This window comes from Embiotoca jacksoni, unplaced genomic scaffold (genome assembly GCF_022577435.1).
Source record: "Embiotoca jacksoni isolate LCO1_2020_lvr unplaced genomic scaffold, fEmbJac1.0.p SCAF_22, whole genome shotgun sequence".
In the NCBI taxonomy this organism is placed as follows: Eukaryota; Metazoa; Chordata; class Actinopteri; family Embiotocidae; genus Embiotoca; species Embiotoca jacksoni.
This window is the reverse complement of record NW_027185363.1, coordinates 10,081,695-10,101,297: the sequence shown is the minus strand read 5'-3', so window position 1 is coordinate 10,101,297 and position 19,603 is coordinate 10,081,695. Positions and strand designations below refer to the sequence as shown.

At 41.3% G+C, this 19,603-nt stretch overlaps 1 protein-coding gene and 1 pseudogene across 1 annotated transcript; both read left to right on the top strand.

Annotated features, from left to right (window-relative positions):
- Nucleotides 1–412: 412 nt before the first annotated feature.
- LOC138203256 (alpha-amylase-like) lies at nucleotides 413–11,269 on the top strand (annotated as a pseudogene).
- A 2,208-nt stretch (nucleotides 11,270–13,477) lies between these two features.
- On the top strand, nucleotides 13,478–17,920 carry LOC138203174 (alpha-amylase-like). Its single transcript, XM_069157874.1, has 9 exons — nucleotides 13,478–13,645; nucleotides 14,258–14,404; nucleotides 14,715–14,912; nucleotides 15,142–15,372; nucleotides 15,972–16,105; nucleotides 16,334–16,556; nucleotides 17,180–17,301; nucleotides 17,424–17,549; nucleotides 17,686–17,920. The coding sequence occupies exons 1-9, from the start codon at nucleotides 13,478–13,480 to the stop codon at nucleotides 17,873–17,875; spliced, it is 1,539 nt and encodes a 512-aa protein (XP_069013975.1). The 3' UTR covers nucleotides 17,876–17,920.
- The last annotated feature ends 1,683 nt before the right edge of the window (nucleotides 17,921–19,603 follow it).

Here is a 19,603-nt window from a genome sequence, read left to right as displayed (position 1 = left end):
TTTAGCAAGATACTGGAATGAAACATTGAGTTGCACGTCCATATTTGTTTTATTTCGCTGCTTATTTAGTTTTCTTTGTCACCGGTCTATTTAGTAATGATTTTATTTTCTCCTGTACATCTATATGACGTCTTACGGAGTTATCATAGCACATTCAGGCTACCCGGTTTCAATGGTTTTTTTTGGTGATAACTGGGTTAAGTATCTTACAGTAGAGATCAGGGATAAGCTTCATTGCTTTATTACTCCGCCCCCTTGTCTCTTCCTTGTTCCCCACCTCCTCCTCCTCCTCCTCCTCTGTGTCTCTGAGAAGGAGCGCATTGTTTCTTAATTATTACACCATGTGTTTGGAGCACATAAGACCGAAGGAGGTGCAATGCAGGAAAGATTTATAGCTGAGAATGTCTCCCGCATGGGCACTGTGGTGTTCTGCGTGAAGCACAGTCTGAGTTGGGTATTAGTCACTTTTGAAGTTGAATACTTGTTTAAGATATGAGCTGAAGGAGATTTATGAGGGCAAAAGATCGAAACAACTTTCTGCCTACCTAGAGATGTCAAATATGAGACTCACTTAATATTATCCACCTTCTCTCCCTCAACAGCATATGCGAGTGCGTCTGTGCCAGTGCCTTGTACAGAGGTAGCACTTGGCTACCGTTATGGCAGCGAGAACAAGAAGCAGCCAGCTGAAGACAGGAACTTGGACGGATTTCTCAAACAGGGACTGCACAGTTTACGACTGAAAACAAATAAGACTGCAGAGAACAAATGGCCGACGCTGCTTGGTGTGTTTATACAAAAGCTCATTAGTGCGAGATCAGGTCGAGGTTTTACAGCCAACCTCTTCCCCTCTCCGTGCCAACGAAGCAGCCTGTGATTATTCCTCCTCAAGTATAAGCCTGAGACATACAGCGCGGCGTCTTTGCCCTGTTGCTATTTTTCTCTTGAGGGAGAGGATAGGAGGGTTTTTTTTAAAGAGATGATTTCAGCGCAGTAATCCTACGTCCTGTCCCACAGACAGACATCTGTCCCACACATTGCTGCAGTGTTGCGCGAGTGCTGTTCATCATCTGGTGAGCAGTTTGAGGTGCTTCCTGGTTGCCAATTAAATGCCCTATATTTCCATTCACCTCAAGGTTTGATACCATGGCAGCAGTGGTGCCTCACTTTTACGTAAATTGTTCCTAAATGATCAATTTCAACAGACACCGGAGTTCACTAAACCTAGATTTAACCAACAGAGAAGGACTTAGGTGATAATAGAGTGTTTCATAAAAAAAAAAGAAAAAAGAAGTGGATATTGTGTAATGTGAAAGATGCCTGCCTGCTCAACCCCCTCACCAAGCCTCCTCTCATCTTCCTCACACTGCAGGAGGAGATCACTTCAAAACAAAGGAATTTCTATATATCTCACAGGCAGCAGTGATAGCATGGAAAAGGCTGAGAGTCAGTTAGGATCACAGCGGCTCTCAGAATTTACACATTTTTAGCTGAACTGATTTATCTTCAGCATATTGCATTTGTATGGAATTTATTCTGTGCTTTTCACTTTTAAGTAGTTCCTAAATACTTCATAAAAACAATAAGGCAGTTTCATTTTTGCCCAGCTTGCATTTCTTAGAAATATAATTAAATCCACTGAAAGAAACCACAGGAAACTACACAAGTCTTTTCTTAAGGCTCCACAGCTGAACGTCTGCACCTTGGGTTCCCTGTTATTGTATAAAAGGCAAGAAATGTCTGAGGAGGAGAAACTACAAACATTTCTGAAGCAGCCAGTTCAGGGGAGCTCAGGAATTTTCTTCACAGCAAAACTGTTGCTCGGCTTATGACCATGAAAGCAAAGCTCTCATTTCCCGCTGACTACTGTGAAAGAGGATCAGAAAATTGACTCCATCTGTAATTTTATGGTGAACTTTCCAGTCACCAGCAGCTCAGCAGAATTAAATTCTATTAGAATTCACTTTTAAAAAGGCATGTATTGGTTAAAGGCTGCTCCAATAGTCTCGCCCACTAGGACGCAACAGCTGGAAGCAATCCCCAAAGGAGCACGGCCTGACCTGTATATTCACAAAGGGAATTTCACTCTGGTATTACCAGGTGACACGCTATATACGATACTGTGACACTATGAGAATTCAAATTCAAACAGTGTCTCGGACGTCCACCAAATTAATGAAAGACCTTTAAGTAATTTATCAAATAAAACTCTGTCTGGGTGTGGCCTAAGCTTTGTCGTCAATATGTTATTTTTTTTTGAGTTCATTAAAAGAAATGATATATCTAAGAAGATGGCAGACTACTGCGCTCACACTTGAAGACTCGCTGACTTGAATAATCTGGGAGACACTGTAATGTATACGGTCAAGATTACAGTCGACACATGTTTCTTTCAAGTCTCAATGTGAGAAGCATATGTCTCAACACCAACCTGTCTGTGAAAAAAAAAAAAAAAAAAAGAAGTCTTGTCAGACTGGATGGAGAGTGCATGTGTGTAAGAGAAGCTGGGAGAGTGTCTGATTCAATAACTTGTTTAAAAAACAGTTTGTGTCTGCAACTGTGCGCTTGTGTGCATGTGTCTGACTGTGTGTGTGTGTGTGTGTCTGACTGTGTGTGTGTGTGCGTGTGTGTGTGTGTGTTTCAGAGCGTGAACCTCTCCTGGGGGACTTCCGCTGCTGCTGTTATTCTTTGCAGTGAGATGGAAAGCTTTTCTCAACATCTGCACAACATATCATCGTGGCAAAAATAAGAAGGACAGTGGGCTGAAACTTTCCATTGGAAGAGCCTGTGGATTTCACTTTATAGGACTTTTTTTTTTTTTTTCCTCCCTAGTATGCCGAGTTCTTGTTGAGGAAACCTGAAAAGTTCCCCCAAAAAGTAATTAATTTATTGACATTTTTTTTTAAACCGTAAAGGGAAAAAAGTGGTGACACACTTCTTCTCAGAGTTTGAAACACTTGCTCGCACGTGCGATGGTGTTACCGGGATCGTTAAAAAGACGTGCAAAGTTAAGGACAGTACTTTTTTTTTTTTTTGCAATACCCAGAGGCGACAAATGCTTTGACATCAGTTTATTACCGCACCGTAAATGTGGTTAGCGTTTTCATTTGACACCTCTTCGTCCAATAGAATTTTATGCTTACCAAAAAAAAAAACGGTGAGTGACGCAGCTCTGAGTTTTCTGTTTGATATAAACCTGCTTTTTTTTTTTTTTTTTTTTGTTTTTTGCCTGTAGAGTCCTTTAACACGAGGACGACTCCTTGAACTCTTTTATCCATCATAACGCGTGCTATCTGTTCACGCGCGGCTCTGAGTCGGCCTGTCAGCCTGAGAGAGCGATATGAGGTGTGAGAAGACGAGGTACAAGCAGCTTCTCATCCCCCCCCCCCCCCCAATTTCTTTCTTTCTTTTTTTTAAATTTTCCTTTCTGGTTTTTAACTCCCCTTTTCTTTTTCCACTCAACCCCCTCTGTGTTTTTCCTCATTTGCCCTGAACTACAGCAGCAACCCCTCCACCTCCACCTCCACCTCCCTCCCTCAGGCCCCCCAACCCCTTTCGCCACCTCACGTGCCTCGTTTATCCTCGACCGTTGAGGCCGCGCGCCCATACCCTCGTCCTCCCCTCTCCGTCTCTCTTTTTCTGTCTTGACCCGCCGACCGCCCCTCCGCCCCGCCGCCCCTTCCCGTGCCCCTTCCACGTTTCCCACGGCGGAACCGGGGAGCGGGAACCGGCCGACCCGACCCTCGCTCCCTTTCACCTGGGTCTCGGGAGTTCGAGCTCGTGAAAGGAAGGCTTTGTCTCCCCTCGAAACCCTTTCATCGCCCCCGGAGGTATGTCCCGTGCTGTCCGCGTACAGGAAGGGACTTTTGGTCTGACTGGAATTTTGGGGGCCCGTGGGGAAAATGTGAGCGAATTAGGGGCCTTAACTCTGCCTCTGACGTGTCTCTTCCCGCAAGAGTGTGCTGCGTCATAACGGGGGGGGGGGGGACCTCATGCCAGTAATTCAAAAGGAGCAAAAAAAATAAAATAAATCAATATTCTTCAAATAAAGTATCAAATGACAACGTGATCATATGAAAAGAGGTGTTACGCACCTGAAACTCGAGCTTTCCTAAGCTTTATGGTGAGTTTCGGCGAATTGTTTGGCCGTCTGGTCCTCAGTTTCACACTCTTCCGGTTCACCCGCCACTCCGTCCCTGTCGTTTTTGGTCGAAGCTGCCGAGCCCCCTTTTTTTTGGTTTTTTAGGAGAAAAGCTCTAAAGCCCAAACTGCTCAACACAGGCTTAGCAGTTAGCAACTGGCGAGCTTGTAAACACAGTGAAGCAATTAGCAGCTAAAGAGTCAGACATTTCCCCCAGGAGCCGGTCAAGACCGAAAACAGATGAATGATAATGTTCTGTAACTTCTGGATGTATAAATAAACAAGTGTTTGCTAACGAACGAGCAGCGTGCTAATAGGTGGTCATGTGGCAATGTTGTGTTCACATCATATTTCTGCTGCCCCCTGCTGGCAGAAATCATGTTTTCGCAGGTTTGAAATACTGACTCCAAAACGGATTCAAATAAAAAAAAAAAAAATACATGACTTTGAATTGCAAGAATAAGCAATTTTCAATTCTATTTTGTCCAGAAAAGGAGTACAGCGTCACCTCGCCACGCACGAAAGCCTCGGGGAAACATTTGTGTTTCGTAATTCACTCAGCTCTGCGGGCTCCATCGTCGGCTACAAACTGGACAGCCTGGAAAAGGTGGTGGAGAGGAGGACGCTGAACAAACTGTTGTCCATATTAGATAATCCTGTCCACCCTCTCCGCCACCTGCTGCAGGGACAGCGGAGCACTTTCTCTAAAAGATTCCTCCAGCTCCGCTGTCACAAGGACAGATACAGGAGATCATTCCTTCCCACTGCAATAAGACTGTACAATAACTCACCTCTGGCAAAATCCATCACAGTACAATAACACTGTTTGTTTGTATATAATATATATAGATATATACTGTACTGTATATATATATATATATATATATATATATATATATATATTGACTGTGTTTCTTGGTTTCTTTGTATATAATATATATAGATATATAATGTACTGTATATACTGTGCATTTTATATTTATATTTTTTACTGCTATTACTGCTATTTTATTGCTTTTCTATTATTATATTCTATTCGATTATTTTATTCTATTATTTCTATTATTATCTTATTGCTTCTGTATGCTGCTGTAGCGAAAAAAATTTCCCCTCGGGGATTAATAAAGTAAATACATACCTACCTAATACCTACCTTTTGCTTCTTCTGTTCAGATAAAGAAATGTTTAGATGCCTCCGTGTGTGTGCTTTTGTCTGGATTATTACTGCAGCTTCCAGTAACACCAGAGAGCGGTGCTGCTCCTCCGAACAGGTCATCACAACCTAAGAACAAAATCTGCACTGTAAAATGAGATTTTTATCCCTTTAGTCCTTATGTGTCACCACTCCCAGTCTGCTCCGAGATGAGTTATTGGTGTGTTTCCACCACAAATGTTTCGGGGGCCCTTTCACTTTTTTCTTTTTTTTTTTTTTCTTTTTTTTTACATGCCTGTGCAGACTCACCTGGAGGAGTGACCCGGAACGAAACTCAGCGAGGCAGGTCAGATGTGTGTTTGACACGCTCTCTGCAGGGGGGAGTGTGAGGGGCAGGAGCTGGGTCAGCTAGCAAGCAGGTGGGATGAAGCATGATGAGGCAAACCTTATTTACAAAAGCTTCAACACACACGCAAACACAGTCAGTGTGGCATCTACTGCCCTTTTTTTATGCAAAGTACCTGCAGTGCCACAACTGCATCCATTTTTTTTTGTTTGTTAGTTATTGAACCCTCTAAATTTGCAGCACAAATACTTTTATAGGATACAATCCGATACACAGAATACTACAGATTCCTATAAAACCCGTGTTTTATGATGATTTCCTACCAGTTTTAATGATGCATTAATAGCCAATTATGTCTACCAATCAATATAATCATATATTTTTGGTATTTGCTCAAGGAGAAAAAATTGTAAAAACTATATGATGCATGTGTATGCTATATGTTTTTTAAGTGAAGCAGTTTCTCTCAGGAACCATTGGAGGAGCTATTGCCATATGAAAGTGCATCTCATCATCATCATTATGATATGCTGCTCGGGGTATAACTGACATTAGAAAGGACAGTTATTGCATCAGTACTGTGGGGTCTTGAAGCACATCCCTTTTCTTATAATCTTAATAAAACCCAGAAAACCCTTTGCCTTCTTATCGACTGAGCCTGCAAATTTGATGAAGATGACAAAATACGAGCCATATTACTACACCAAATAAAAACAAAAACCCTAACAGACTTACTCAATTTATTCTATAGTCATATAAGAATCTTCACCTTTTTCTTTATTTGTAAAAAATAATCCTGTCAATATTTATAAAGTAAGCTTTAAAAATACAGGTTTTTTTTGGGGGGGGGGGCATGTCTGTTTGATTGACAAGCCTGTGATGTAGTAAGGTTACTTATCGGTAGGTGGGACGTAGTATCTATCGTCGGGTCTCCGATCAGATCGAGTCAGATCCACAGCTCGCTCCCCCCCCAGCTCGTCCAAATATGGTCACTACCGGCTCCCAAACCGCTCAGGACTAGCCGCCAAAATCTGAACTCGAGACTTCATAACAGCCATTCATTAACAAATGGGCGACGTTACTGCTGGTTGCCGCTTTGCTAAGACATGCTAAAAGTAGAATTTCGTAAAAACAATTACTGAGTCCAAGTCCGGATAACAGTGATGACATTGTTATTTCTTTGAACTTTAGAAAGTTCTTCCACACTGGAGGCCGACACGTTTCCACAGGCTGAGTGATACTTGTCATGATGATTAAACTGAACCTCTCGTGTAAAATCTCTGGAGCGCTCCCCCTCCTCCCACCTAATAACTGTATACTACGCTCAATATAACCCTATTTAGCAACAATCTTCTGCCTGCTGACGGTTCCTGTTTTAAAAATGATAATAAATTGAATATGTTTTTTTCTTTGTTCTCCTATGTGTCCCTCAGATATCTCCTCCAAATGAACACATTGTGCTGAACAGTCCATGGAGGCCCCGGTGGCAGAGATACCAGCCGATCAGCTACAACTTGTGCTCCAGATCTGGCAGTGAGAACGAGCTGAGACATGGTCACCAGATGCAACAACGTTGGGGTAAACCACATAACAACAGTGACTTAATGAGAAGTGACATTGTTCTTGGGTATCTGACAGCGCCTTGTACAAAACAATAAATTATTACACTTCATGCTTGTTGCATTATTGCCTCATTTTAGATCAAAAGAGTGGCAATTTAATAAATGAATACCTCTGGCCTGATGAATATTCATTCACACGTTTACTTATGACACTTAGTTGCTGATATAGTTTAGTAATATATTAGGACTACTAGTCCACCCAACATCACACCTGTCAGCATTCCCACTCCGACATGTGACCAGAGAATGGCCTGAACGTGTGAAGAAAAGAAGTGAAAATGACGGGATGTGTTGAATCGTGTTGCACCTTCAATTCCGAGTGTAATCACAGGTCAAGATCTACATGGACGCTGTCATCAGCCACATGTGCGGAGCTGGCGGTGGAGAGGGAACCCACTCCTCGTGCGGCAGCTGATTCAGCGCCGGGAGAAAGGACTTCCCCAGCGTCCCCTTCACCCACTGGGACGTCAACGACCACAAATGCAGGACCGGAAGCAGAAATATTGAGAACTATGGCGATTCCAATCAGTTAATGAATGTCACTGAGAAAAACCGGTGGGACTGTGGCAACTTTGCCTTGTTGCCATTTCGCTTTTCACAGTTGGTTTTCACTGTAAGGGACCATTTCAGTCAGGAGACTGTGAAAGATAACCATTTATTAAAAACATGCATACATTTTTGTTTGGTGTCTATACTGCACGAGTGATGCCCGAGAACGGTCTAAGCTAGCATGACCCTTTCCAAAGTACAAACCCGAAGCTTCATAATGGCCGTTCATAAACCGGTGGGTGACGTCACTGCTGGTTGCCATTTGGGTCGTACTCATTGTGGGTAGTTTGTCTTTTTTAGTAGTAGTACAAGTCAGACCTCGGCCTTTCAAATTGTCGGGGTTACCTGCCCCATAGTGACACCAGCATGAATAAAATCTATTGACACAGATGGTGCATCACATAGATTACAATCGATTCAGATGTTGTCAATCAAGAATGATGCTATGGTTTGTGATGTAAACGGTCCTCTACTGCTCCAGGTGCGTGACTGTTGTCTGGTTGGTCTGTTGGACCTCGCCATGGAGAAGGATTACGTCAGGGGCAAAGTAGCCGCCTTTATGAACAAGCTGATCGACATGGGCGTGGCTGGATTCAGAGTGGATGCCTGCAAGCACATGTGACCCAGTGTCCTGTCTGCTGTCTACGGTAGTGTGCACAACCTCAACACAAAGTGGTTCCCCGGTGGCTCCAGACCCTTCACCTTCCAGGAGGTAGGTTTTTAAATTTACTCTCAATTCTCTTTATTCACTCACAAGTGGTAGAATATGTTTGCATATGGATGAACCACGCATCCATAATGGCTTCATTGATGCTTTTCCCTTTCTCCCAAACTGTTTTGTTTTCGCAAACAAGAAAAAAAGAGAAATACCAACTACCACACAACCATTAACTTCTATCTATGGTGATTAACCTCGGTTAATTAAAGAATTTTGATTACATTGATATCTGAAGCTGCACAACTCAGAATCAATTAAAGTCAATTTCAAAAAGCCTGTGATCTCAAACATAATTACACTTTGTCTTCACTAATAACAACATAATTAATGGCTCATGTTACAGCTGGATCAATTAGTTGTATCAGCTGTATCACTGATGTGGTACCGTTAATCTGAACATATTCCTAGTTTCCAGACTGGTATGGATGATATGAATTATGTGCTATTTCTGCTCTCGGTCATTAATCTGGCAGATGAACCCATCTCATCCAGAGAGTACTTCCATCTGGGAAGAGTTACTGAGTTCAAATATGGCGCCAGACTCGGAGCAATCTTCAGAAAATGGAACGGCGACAAGCTGTCTTACACCAAGTATGTGTTTCTGCTGGTGTGCCTAAATCATGTATCACAGTGATATAATAGACGAAGTTTTTAACCATGAAACAGCAATATTCCCACCTGCTGTACATAGAAGCTATGTTTAACAAATAGGTTATCAGGACAAAATGTTCCATAAATTATCTTTGACTTGAAATTATGCATTAGAGTTTATTTTAGAAGTGCATACCTCATTTGTAAAACTGTCATCCTGTGTCCAGGAACTGGGGAGAGGGATGGGGTTTCATGCCCAACGGCAACGCTTTCATCTTTGTTGACAATCACGACAACCAGAGAGGCCATGGTGCTGGTGGTGCCTCCATTGTTACCTTCTGGGACTCCAGACGCTACAAGATGGCTGTCGGCTACATGCTGGCCCACCCTTATGGTGTCACCAGGGTCATGTCCAGCTTCCGTTGGAACCGGCACATTGTGAATGGAAAAATATGTTCTCTCTTCAGTAATGATTCAATTTGATCGTGTATTTGTGTGTATTTGGAACAGTTTATATTAAACCAATTTATCAATCATCGTAGGACCAGAATGAATGGATGGGCCCTCCCAGCCATGGTGATGGATCCACCAAATCTGTTTCCATCAACGCTTACCAGACTTGTGGGGACGGATGAATGTGTAAGCATAGATGGTGCCAGATCAAGCGAGTTCTCAGAAATAAAGAGGGAGCACTCTGCTAACCTCACACACAGAACAAGATTCACTTCTGCTCTGTCATATAGATCATAAAAACTTTGTTCATCACACATTATGATTCAAATTTGACGTATGTCCTCTTCAAGAACATGGTGATTTTCCGTAACGTGGTCAACGGACAGCCTCACTCTAACTGGTGGGACAACCAGAGCAACCAGGTTGCCTTTGGACGCGGTAACTGTGGTTTCATCGTCTTTAACAATGATGACTGGTAAGAGCGTCAAACTGTCTCGAGTATTAAGAAGAACTAATTTAACCCACTTAAATAAGGTAATAGCTAAAGTTAAAGAAATGTACAATATGTTTTTGAGCTCACCATCTGTGGCAGCAGTTTGTGAGATTTTCTGCTGTAAAGTTGTCTGGAAATTTTACGAACTCAATTTTATTTGTCAAATCGTATTTCTTCCGTGGCTCCAAAATATTTTACATGAAGCTTCAGAATCTACTGCAGGTCAAACTGGGTTAAAGAAACACTTTCAGGCCTCAGGCTGAAAGAATTGAAAACCCTGGTTATGAACATTTAGGCTACACCCAGTCCATAATTCAACACTGTGCATTAATAGGAATAACTGATGGTTTGAACATGAGATTGTCTAATCCTTAAAAAAATGACAAGTTCCACTTTTTTAACGCTATCATACAATGCCGGTCTCTTCCTTACCAGTATCCTACGGGCTTACACTTTCTGTTTGCATGTGTTGTGACTTTAAGACGCTGAATACTAATTTCTAGATACTTTTAAGGTAGAAAATGCAAATAAGAAGGCAAGAAGTTGTTGTGACTTTAAAACTAAGATGGACCTTGTCTTCACTGTCAGGGACCTGGATGTGTCCCTGAACACCGGCATGCCCGGTGGCACCTATTGTGACGTCATTTCAGGCCAGAAGGAAGGAAACAGGTGCACTGGGAAGCAGATAAATGTTGGCGGTGATGGCTGTGCCCACTTCAGGATCAGCAACAGAGATGAGGACCCCTTCGTTGCTATCCATGCCAACTCCAAACTGTACACACATTTTTTTTGTGCTCAAAATAAATCTTATTTTAAAACTTGAATGAAGAACTTGATATTTACTGACAGAAACCGTTTTTTACCATCATTTTTTTGTTTAAACTAGCAAATTGATAGAAAAGAAAGCCACACATTTCTAGAGGCAGTTTTAAGTGGGAAATACACACACAAAAAATCAGCAACTCACTGATTTAAAAAAAAGAGAAAAAGATTTTTTAAAAAAGTGCTATAAACTGTTTTTCCCATTTATATCAACGCTCATGTGTAAGAGCAGTTTTATCATATAAACTGTGGCATCAGTGCATACAGTGTTACACTTAACCTAGGGCAATATTCTGGAATAACACATGCAGAATATCTGTCCATCTGTTCGTAAAATCTGCTCTGATCAGAGATGAAGAACTACACGGTCACACTGTTTGACCATCATCTGCTCAAAAAACAGCGCGTCTCTAGTATCATATGGATTTTTCTATTTATACTGAAAGTGACGTCCTTGCAGTAGCCAACAAATTATAGTTTTCATAACATCTATCATGTTATGTAAACTATAATCGGACACTCAACAGCGTTCACAGACAATTGATTTGACTCCCCATGAATAATTCAGCACTCAATACAAACTATATACTGTATCCATTTGTTTGTATATTTACATTTCAAAAGGAAGCCGAGGTAGAGGTAGGTTTGAAGCATAATACATATATATGTGTTTATACAGTATATCCATAGTATGGAACTTATACGGTAACATTAACATAACAGATGCACTGTGAACTGTGCTCTGACTTATGTTCACAACTGTAGCTGTTGTACTCTGGAAAAAAAAACAGTGAGGTTTAGAGTGTTGCTGTATGTTTAAGCCATTATTCTGCTACGAACAGACCTGGAATCAGCGTAATATATCAAAATGGATAAATGCAAGAAATAATAAAGAAGGACGATCAAATGCAACACGGTAAAAGTTGTAGTCGTAAAAGTCTGATGCTAAAAGTAAAACAAATATCCTGCATGAAACTACACAAATAACATACAATTTAGTAAAAAAAACCAACCTACTCAAAGTAACTTAGATTTTCCTGTTTAGCTAGAACACTGGTAGAATGATCTTCATGCAGCAGGTCAGTTTGAAGCCCCCACTGAAAATGCTTTTGTTTTGACAGGACTGATTTAGTTCTACATACAGTGAGGCACTCTGTTTGACCTCCTATGTTTCTCACTTGAGTTGTTGTATTGGCTTTGCTTCATCCAAGCAGATAACTCTTGGTTGTACAAGGGCTTTGCGTGTGTTGTAACTGCCAACATTTTATTGATCAAATCAGCGACTGTAAGTAAAACTGGATGCTGCTATATGGTAATTTCTTAACATAAGACCAGGAACTAATGTAAAGACCCAAAAGTCAATTGTTTACTGCAAATGTTGTTGTCCTCATAACACATACTGAATAATGGAAATATCAAGAAATCCAAGGTACTCTTCAAATGTCAGTAGTAACATTTATGATATGGGATTACGACAAAAAGGGTGAGAGATAATTAGATATACTGCTATTTGCTTATGGACACGTGCTTCTTAATGTCATTACCAAAGTAATTGTCAAATTTGTCAAAGACAGTCACTCCATTACATAAACAGCCACATGGTAGATGAGGTATAAATTTACAGCGTGTGGAAAAGTAAATGGTGCTGCATGTGTTTACTTTCCCACACATTTGCTATCATAACCCACGAACACACACACTCACTCTTGTTCTACTATTCTTGTGGGGAAACTCATTGGCATAATACATTCATGCTTACCCTAACCTTAACTATCACTGGTAAATGCCTCATTTTAACCGAAACAATAGCCTTAATCTAACTCCAACCCTAACTTTAAATGTACCTCACCATGAAACATGGGATAATGTGCATTCAGGTTAAAGTCCCCACTAGGATGTAAAAACAACCCTATACTCGATACAAAATTCTGAATTTACTTGCCATACGTTTTTTTTTTTTAATTTTCTTTGTTTCCTTTAATTTTATTTTTGTGCCAAACCATTCTTGTACGCATGTAGGCTGCCTGTTGCAACACCATCTGGTTATTGAACTGATTGAACAAATACTGAAGCAGGATCAGTCCAAACTGTCGTGTTCTGGGTGATAAGAGCTTCAAAATACAATTATTATGTCTTCATATTTGAATCAGTGTCTTATAGATGACTTTATATCAGATAATGATAATCTTTACTGACCAAAAATATTGTTTTTGTGGGCTAATTTGGCTGCAGTAAATTCAACTTACTGAAACAGCAAATGTGACGTTATTTTTTTTTTTTTTTTAGCTCTGCTTCAGTTTGTTTTGCCCTGCAAAGAAGTTAAACTTCAGCGCAACAGATCTCTTGTTTCGAATTTTCTGGTAAAAACAATATACACAACTTGTGTTTCTATATTTCCAAACTACCCTGAAGCTTGTTTTCCTGCTTGTTTTGAAAGAAATCAGGACACGGTGATAAAAATGCACCTGTTTAATCTCCATGCTGATATTTACGAGCTGCTCATTGGCCCAGCAGAGGAAAAAAACGAGTATAAATACATAAGGGGTGGCAGTGGGTGAGTGTGGTTTTTCTCTCTCATCCAGGGAAAGCATGAAGTTGTTCATTCTGGTGGCTCTATTCGGACTTGGTCTCGCCCAGCACAACCCGCACCTCAAGCACGGAAGGACGGCCATCGTCCACCTGTTTGAGTGGCGCTGGGCCGACATCGCTGCAGAGTGCGAGCGCTACTTGGGTCCGAATGGCTACGGTGGAGTTCAGGTATGTATGGCTGAAAATTGTAGTCTAGTTTTAGGATAATCCTCTCTTTTCCTATTTTAAATTTCTTTTGTAAATAGTGAAATCGAACTGTATGTCGATGATCCACCAAGCAGTTTACACACAGATTGATACAAAGGGTCATTAAAAACATGTTGTCTAAAATGGAAATTTCTAATAACGAAAGACATCAGGAGCTGATGCTGTTCTGTTACATCATCATGTCTTCAAACTTTAGAAAATTCTTTCAGAGACACAACTGTTTGCACAGGCTGAATAGTACATCTTGTTGATTAAACTGAAATCTCGGTAATGAGCTCTTAATAACTGTATAGTAAATATAATCCTATTTAGCAATACTCATCCTCATCCTTGAAACTTGGTCAACCTTGGAACACTAAACTAAACTGTCTCTGACTATAGCCACAACAAACCTAACCTTATAGAAACACAAGAGGACATATGTGACCTCATGAGCTAGATAAACCAGAAGAGCCAGAGAGAGACCGGACTGATGAGACAGGGAGATCCAACGATAACAGAAAATTCCTTCACACCATCTACAGTCGATTTCTCTTTCAATAACTGCAATATTTTTTTCTCTGAGTTGCTCAGATATCTCCTCCAAATGAGCACATTGTGCTGAACAGTCCATGGAGGCCCTGGTGGCAGAGATACCAGCCGATCAGCTACAACTTGTGCTCCAGATCTGGCAGTGAGAATGAGCTGAGAGACATGGTCACCAGATGCAACAACGTTGGGGTAAACCACATAACAGCAGTGATTTAATTAAAAGCATTGGGGACATTGTTCTTCCGCATCATCACATAAATCTACAGCCTTGTACAAAACCAGATTTTTACCAGATACACTGCATGAGACTTGTTGCTTTTTGCATTATTACCAAACCGTTTTACAACGAAATGGATCAAGGGTCAAAAGGAATCAGAACAATTTAATAAATTACCCCAGAATGAATTACACGTTAAAGAAAATGAGAGAAAGTGATGAAGGATAAAAGGGGAATAATGATTCGGTGTGTTACACCTTCAATACTGTCTATCCCCAACAGGTCAACATCTACGTGGATGCCGTCATCAACCACATGTGCTCAGTTAGTGGTGGAGAGGGAACCCACTCTGCATGCGGAACCTGGTTCAGCGCGAGCAAGAAGGACTTCTCCAGTATCCCCTTTTCCTATTTGGACTTCAACGACCACAAATGCAGGACTGGCAGCGGCGATATTGAGAACTATAACGATGCAAATCAGGTAATGAATGAAATTTTCTTAAATCACCGCTTTACATTTCACAATACCTTGTCATTCCAATAAAGGATCCAAAGAACACTATTTTATTCAGAAGTTCCGACATTGACCCTCTCTTTGACTTGGCCACACGGAATCTGTCTGAACATTGTCATATAAATGGTATGGGCAACATACATGAATTAGTAAGGGGAGTTTTAAGGCATGCATATATGTATGTTAACTGCTCCAGGTGCGTGATTGTCGTCTGGTCAGCCTTTTGGACCTCGCACTGGAGAAAGACTACGTCAGGGGCAAAGTGGCCGACTACATGAACAAGCTGGTTGACATTGGCGTGGCTGGATTCAGGGTGGACGCCAGTAAGCACATGTGGCCCGGTGACCTGGATGTTATCTACGGCCGTCTTCACAACCTCAACACCATGTGGTTCCCCGATGGCTCCAGACCCTTCATCTTCCAAGAGGTAGTTCTTACAAAATCTTTAAGAAGGTTCTTCTCATTTTTGATGACTTCATCTCACCTTTGCAACAGTTTGTTTGTTTTGTCAGGACATCTCGCTGTCACACAAGGTTGGATGAACTTGTTTGAACTTGAGTCACAGGAAAACATGCAGCCAGTGAACAAAAACTGCTGCCAGAAAACCTTGCTTGCGTTAAAGAACGTGATTGGTGAAGCTCTAGCTGTAATCTATGAGGAAGCATGTGATTGGATGATTTCTAACCGCCCACATGTCCAAAATATATAACTGATAACACGAAGCAGCAGGGCCGTGGGAAAAGAAACAGAGAAATCAAGATGACAAACATCAACACTCTGTGAGAAGATGTCAACATAAATGTAAATATTAGAATGACAAGGCCTGAAAGAGCGCGTTATAATATAAAATGTTGAAACTCAATCAATAGTCCTGGGATGCAGATTTAACAGCATAAACATGGTTCTTGTTACTCCAGAACCAAAAAGCCTATTTGTTGTATCATTGGTATGATACTGTTAATATGAACCATTCCCATTTTCCAGACTGGTATGGATGATGTGAATTGTGTTCTGTTTTTGCTCTAGGTCATTGATCTGGGAGGTGAGGGCATCTCATCCAGAGAGTACTTCCATCTGGGAAGAGTTACTGAGTTTAAATATGGCGCCAAAATTGGAACAATCTTCAGAAAATGGAACGGCGAGAAGCTGTCTTACACCAAGTATGTGTTTCTGCTGGTGTGCCTAAATCATATATCACACTGATATAATAGAAGACGTTTTTAACCATGAAACAGCAATATTCCCACCTGCTGTACATAGAAGCTATGTTTAACCAAATAGGTTATCAGGACAAAATGTTCCATAAATGATCTTTGACTTGAAATTATGCATTAGAGTTTATTTTAGAAGTGTATACCTCATTTGTAAAACTGTCATCCTGTGTCCAGGAACTGGGGAGAGGGATGGGGTTTCATGCCCAACGGCAACGCTTTCGTCTTTGTTGACAATCACGACAACCAGAGAGGCCATGGTGCTGGTGGTGCCTCCATTGTTACCTTCTGGGACTCCAGACTCCACAAGATGGCTGTCGGCTACATGCTGGCCCACCCTTACGGTGCAGCCAGGGTCATGTCCAGCTTTCGCTGGAACCGCCACATCGTGAATGGAAAAGTATGCTCTTTTTTAAAAGACTAGCAAGAAGCATTTGACTTCCTGTCTGTATTTGTTGTTTGCACTCCCCTCTTTCCTCCTCACATCACCCTGACGTCACCACATGAATGCACATATAACTGCAGCTAATATAAGCTACCGAGCTAACAACAAGCTTTGTTGCTATTGTTGCAAACCAACAAAACAAGCTGAAGTCCACCACTAATGATGACTGATGAGGCAGTTATGACCAATGCCAGCTACCTGCGTAAAACCCACCAACAAACCTAGCGCAAATCAGAGCTTCACATTGTAATGCCGTTCATAGGAGCGCTGGTAGCTCCCCCTGTTCCACCACAGTCAGAACACCCAGAAATCCTGCAGCCTGACCATGAATGTGACCGTTCTAGCTCCTGATTGGATAAAGTGGCAACAGGACACTTGAAAATATAATCTCAGTACCCATATTGGTGATCAAACATTCAGTATAAGGGTTGACTATTTAGAGCTATTTATCACCTGTTTTAACAAAGAAATATACCTTACAGCACCATTAAGTATGAATAATGGCAAGATGCAATGAAAGGAGTCTATTTGGGACTTTTTTGGGGGGTTAAATTCATTTATCCACCATTGTGACATAGGACCAGAATGACTGGATGGGCCCTCCCAGCAATAGTGATGGATCCACCAAGTCTGTTCCCATCAACCCTGACCAGACTTGTGGGGATGGATGGGTGTGTGAGCACAGATGGCGCCAGATCAAGTGAGTTCCCAGAACTCACTGCCGACCGCACACACAGAACACGACTCACTTCTGCTTGGTCATATGGATGTGAAAAATATAGATACAATACTGGATTTGATTTTGACGCGTCTCCTCTTCAGGAACATGGTGATTTTCCGTAACGTTGTCAACGGACAGCCTCACTCCAACTGGTGGGACAACCAGAGCAACCAGGTTGCCTTTGGACGCGGTAACCGTGGTTTCATCGTCTTTAACAATGATGACTGGTAAGGGCGTCATAGTCTAACTGGATGGGGCCGCTGAATACTAATTTCTAGATACTTTTAAGGTAGAAAATGTAAATAAGAAGGCAAGATGTTGTTGTGACTTTAAAACTAAGATGGACCTTGTCTTCACCTTCAGGGACCTGGATGTGACCCTGAACACCGGCATGCCCGGTGGCACCTATTGTGACGTAATTTCAGGCCAGAAGGAAGGAAACAGGTGCACTGGGAAGCAGATCCATGTTGGCGGCGATGGCCGTGCCCACTTCAAGATCAGCAACAGAGATGAGGACCCCTTCGTTGCTATCCATGCTGAATCCAAGATGTAGCCACATCCCATATAACTCCAAATAAATGTTATCTTGGAAAATGAACTTGATACTTAACTAAAAAAAAAACACACAATTGTATTATATTTGCCAATATTTTTTTTTTTAGCTTACTTTGAAATTGCATAGTATTAGGAATTAAAGCCATACATTTCAATGGACATTTTTAGTAAAGTCGTACACTTCCATCGGTAACCACACTGAACATCAGTGACTTTATTTAACTGATGTTCAGTATTATATTGGTGGAAAAACAAATGTCCGAGAGGTTTTTGTAATATGTAATAGAGGTCATTCACTAACTGTAAAATCACTAAACGTGACGTGCATTAGCTCCTGAGTGGGAACCAGGCCTACGACTATTAAGCTTTTGATGCATTTACATGAAAAAGGAAAGTAATTAGAGATTAGACTTTTGTGGAATAAACTGTTCTTCCCGGTCATAACTGTCACATCAATTCATACCCACATGACTACTTAAAGGTTGAATTACACATATGCAGATGATCTGTCCATTCGTTCAAGCACAAAGAGCTACATGATGATACTGTCTGACCAGCATTTGTTCAAAAATTTATTTTTCCCAAATTTCAGTCTCCTTTAAAACTCCTGCAGTGAACCACACTCAGTAGTCTTTGAACAAATGTTACCTGGTGTTTAGTATTCAAAGTTTTTTTTTACATTTTTACAAACAAATACAAATAAATGGTCAAAAAAAGGTATTGTTGGCGAGCTAACATAAGCTGATGCTATAGTTAAAACCCAGAGTTGTTTGAAAACACCACAGAGTTTACTATTTATACTTTATTATAGGTTCCCAAACTTTTCAGACAATGTATTTTGTATATATTTCCCAAGTACGACCTCCAACTGCACATATAAACAACTTCCGACTGCATCAAGCTAACGTTGGCAGTGAAATTTAGCCAGGTAGGGTGACATCTTATCAGGCTTGACAAATAACATTTTTAACACATTAACAGCAAATTTTTACACCAATAATAATTATTGTATGCATTAAAATGAAATGGCAATTTTCTGGACTTGGGCTAGTTGAAATGCAATCAATACCATAATTTGGGAATCACTGGAGTACCTAATGTTTTCCACAAACATTTAGTTTGCACGAGTTCAGTTGCAAGGCCTGTGATTCGCTGATAACTGTTGAGAGGCAGGGTTTTAGTGAATATTCAACTGAAGTATGAATAACCATGAATTTGTAGTGTTTTTTTGTTTTTTTTTAAATCCTTTTTTCTCTGACAGATTCACAGCCAGCAAGTATTCTCCTGAATGAGATCTGTGACACCTGCAAATGTCCTTCCTGCATTGTGTATTCATCTCCTCCACTGGGACGACTCCTTGCCATCACACTGCAGCCACTTCAGTTTCACCTGAACGCAGTGCTGGCATCCCTCATTAGAGCAGCTCTGGGGGCTCCATCCTTACTTCCTCCCTGCCTCCCTCGCTCTCTGCCCGTCTTCCTGTCCCGTCACCCCCTCGCGTTTCTCCCCATCTCCACCTTCCTCAGCCCACCTACCGAGTCTCCGTCAGCAGATCTGGACCTGTGACACTCGAGTGCCAGCCAGCAGAGGTGAGACAGCTAAGGTGATACCTGCCAGAACATTTCAGCCTGTCCCGGTTGTCATGGCAACGGGGTACAAGCGGAGCAAAATGGGGAATTCTTAAAGGCCTCGTAGAAAAATAGCAAATGAATGAAAGCCTAATTTT

Coding starts and splice junctions, on each gene's coding strand:
- LOC138203174 (XM_069157874.1), top strand. CDS start 13,478: ATGAAGTTGTTCATTCTGGTGGCTCTATTCGGACTTGGTCTCGCCCAG. Junction 13,646..14,257: donor ATGGCTACGGTGGAGTTCAG/GTATGTATGGCT, acceptor TGAGTTGCTCAG/ATATCTCCTCCAAATGAGCA. Junction 16,106..16,333: donor GAGAAGCTGTCTTACACCAA/GTATGTGTTTCT, acceptor TCCTGTGTCCAG/GAACTGGGGAGAGGGATGGG.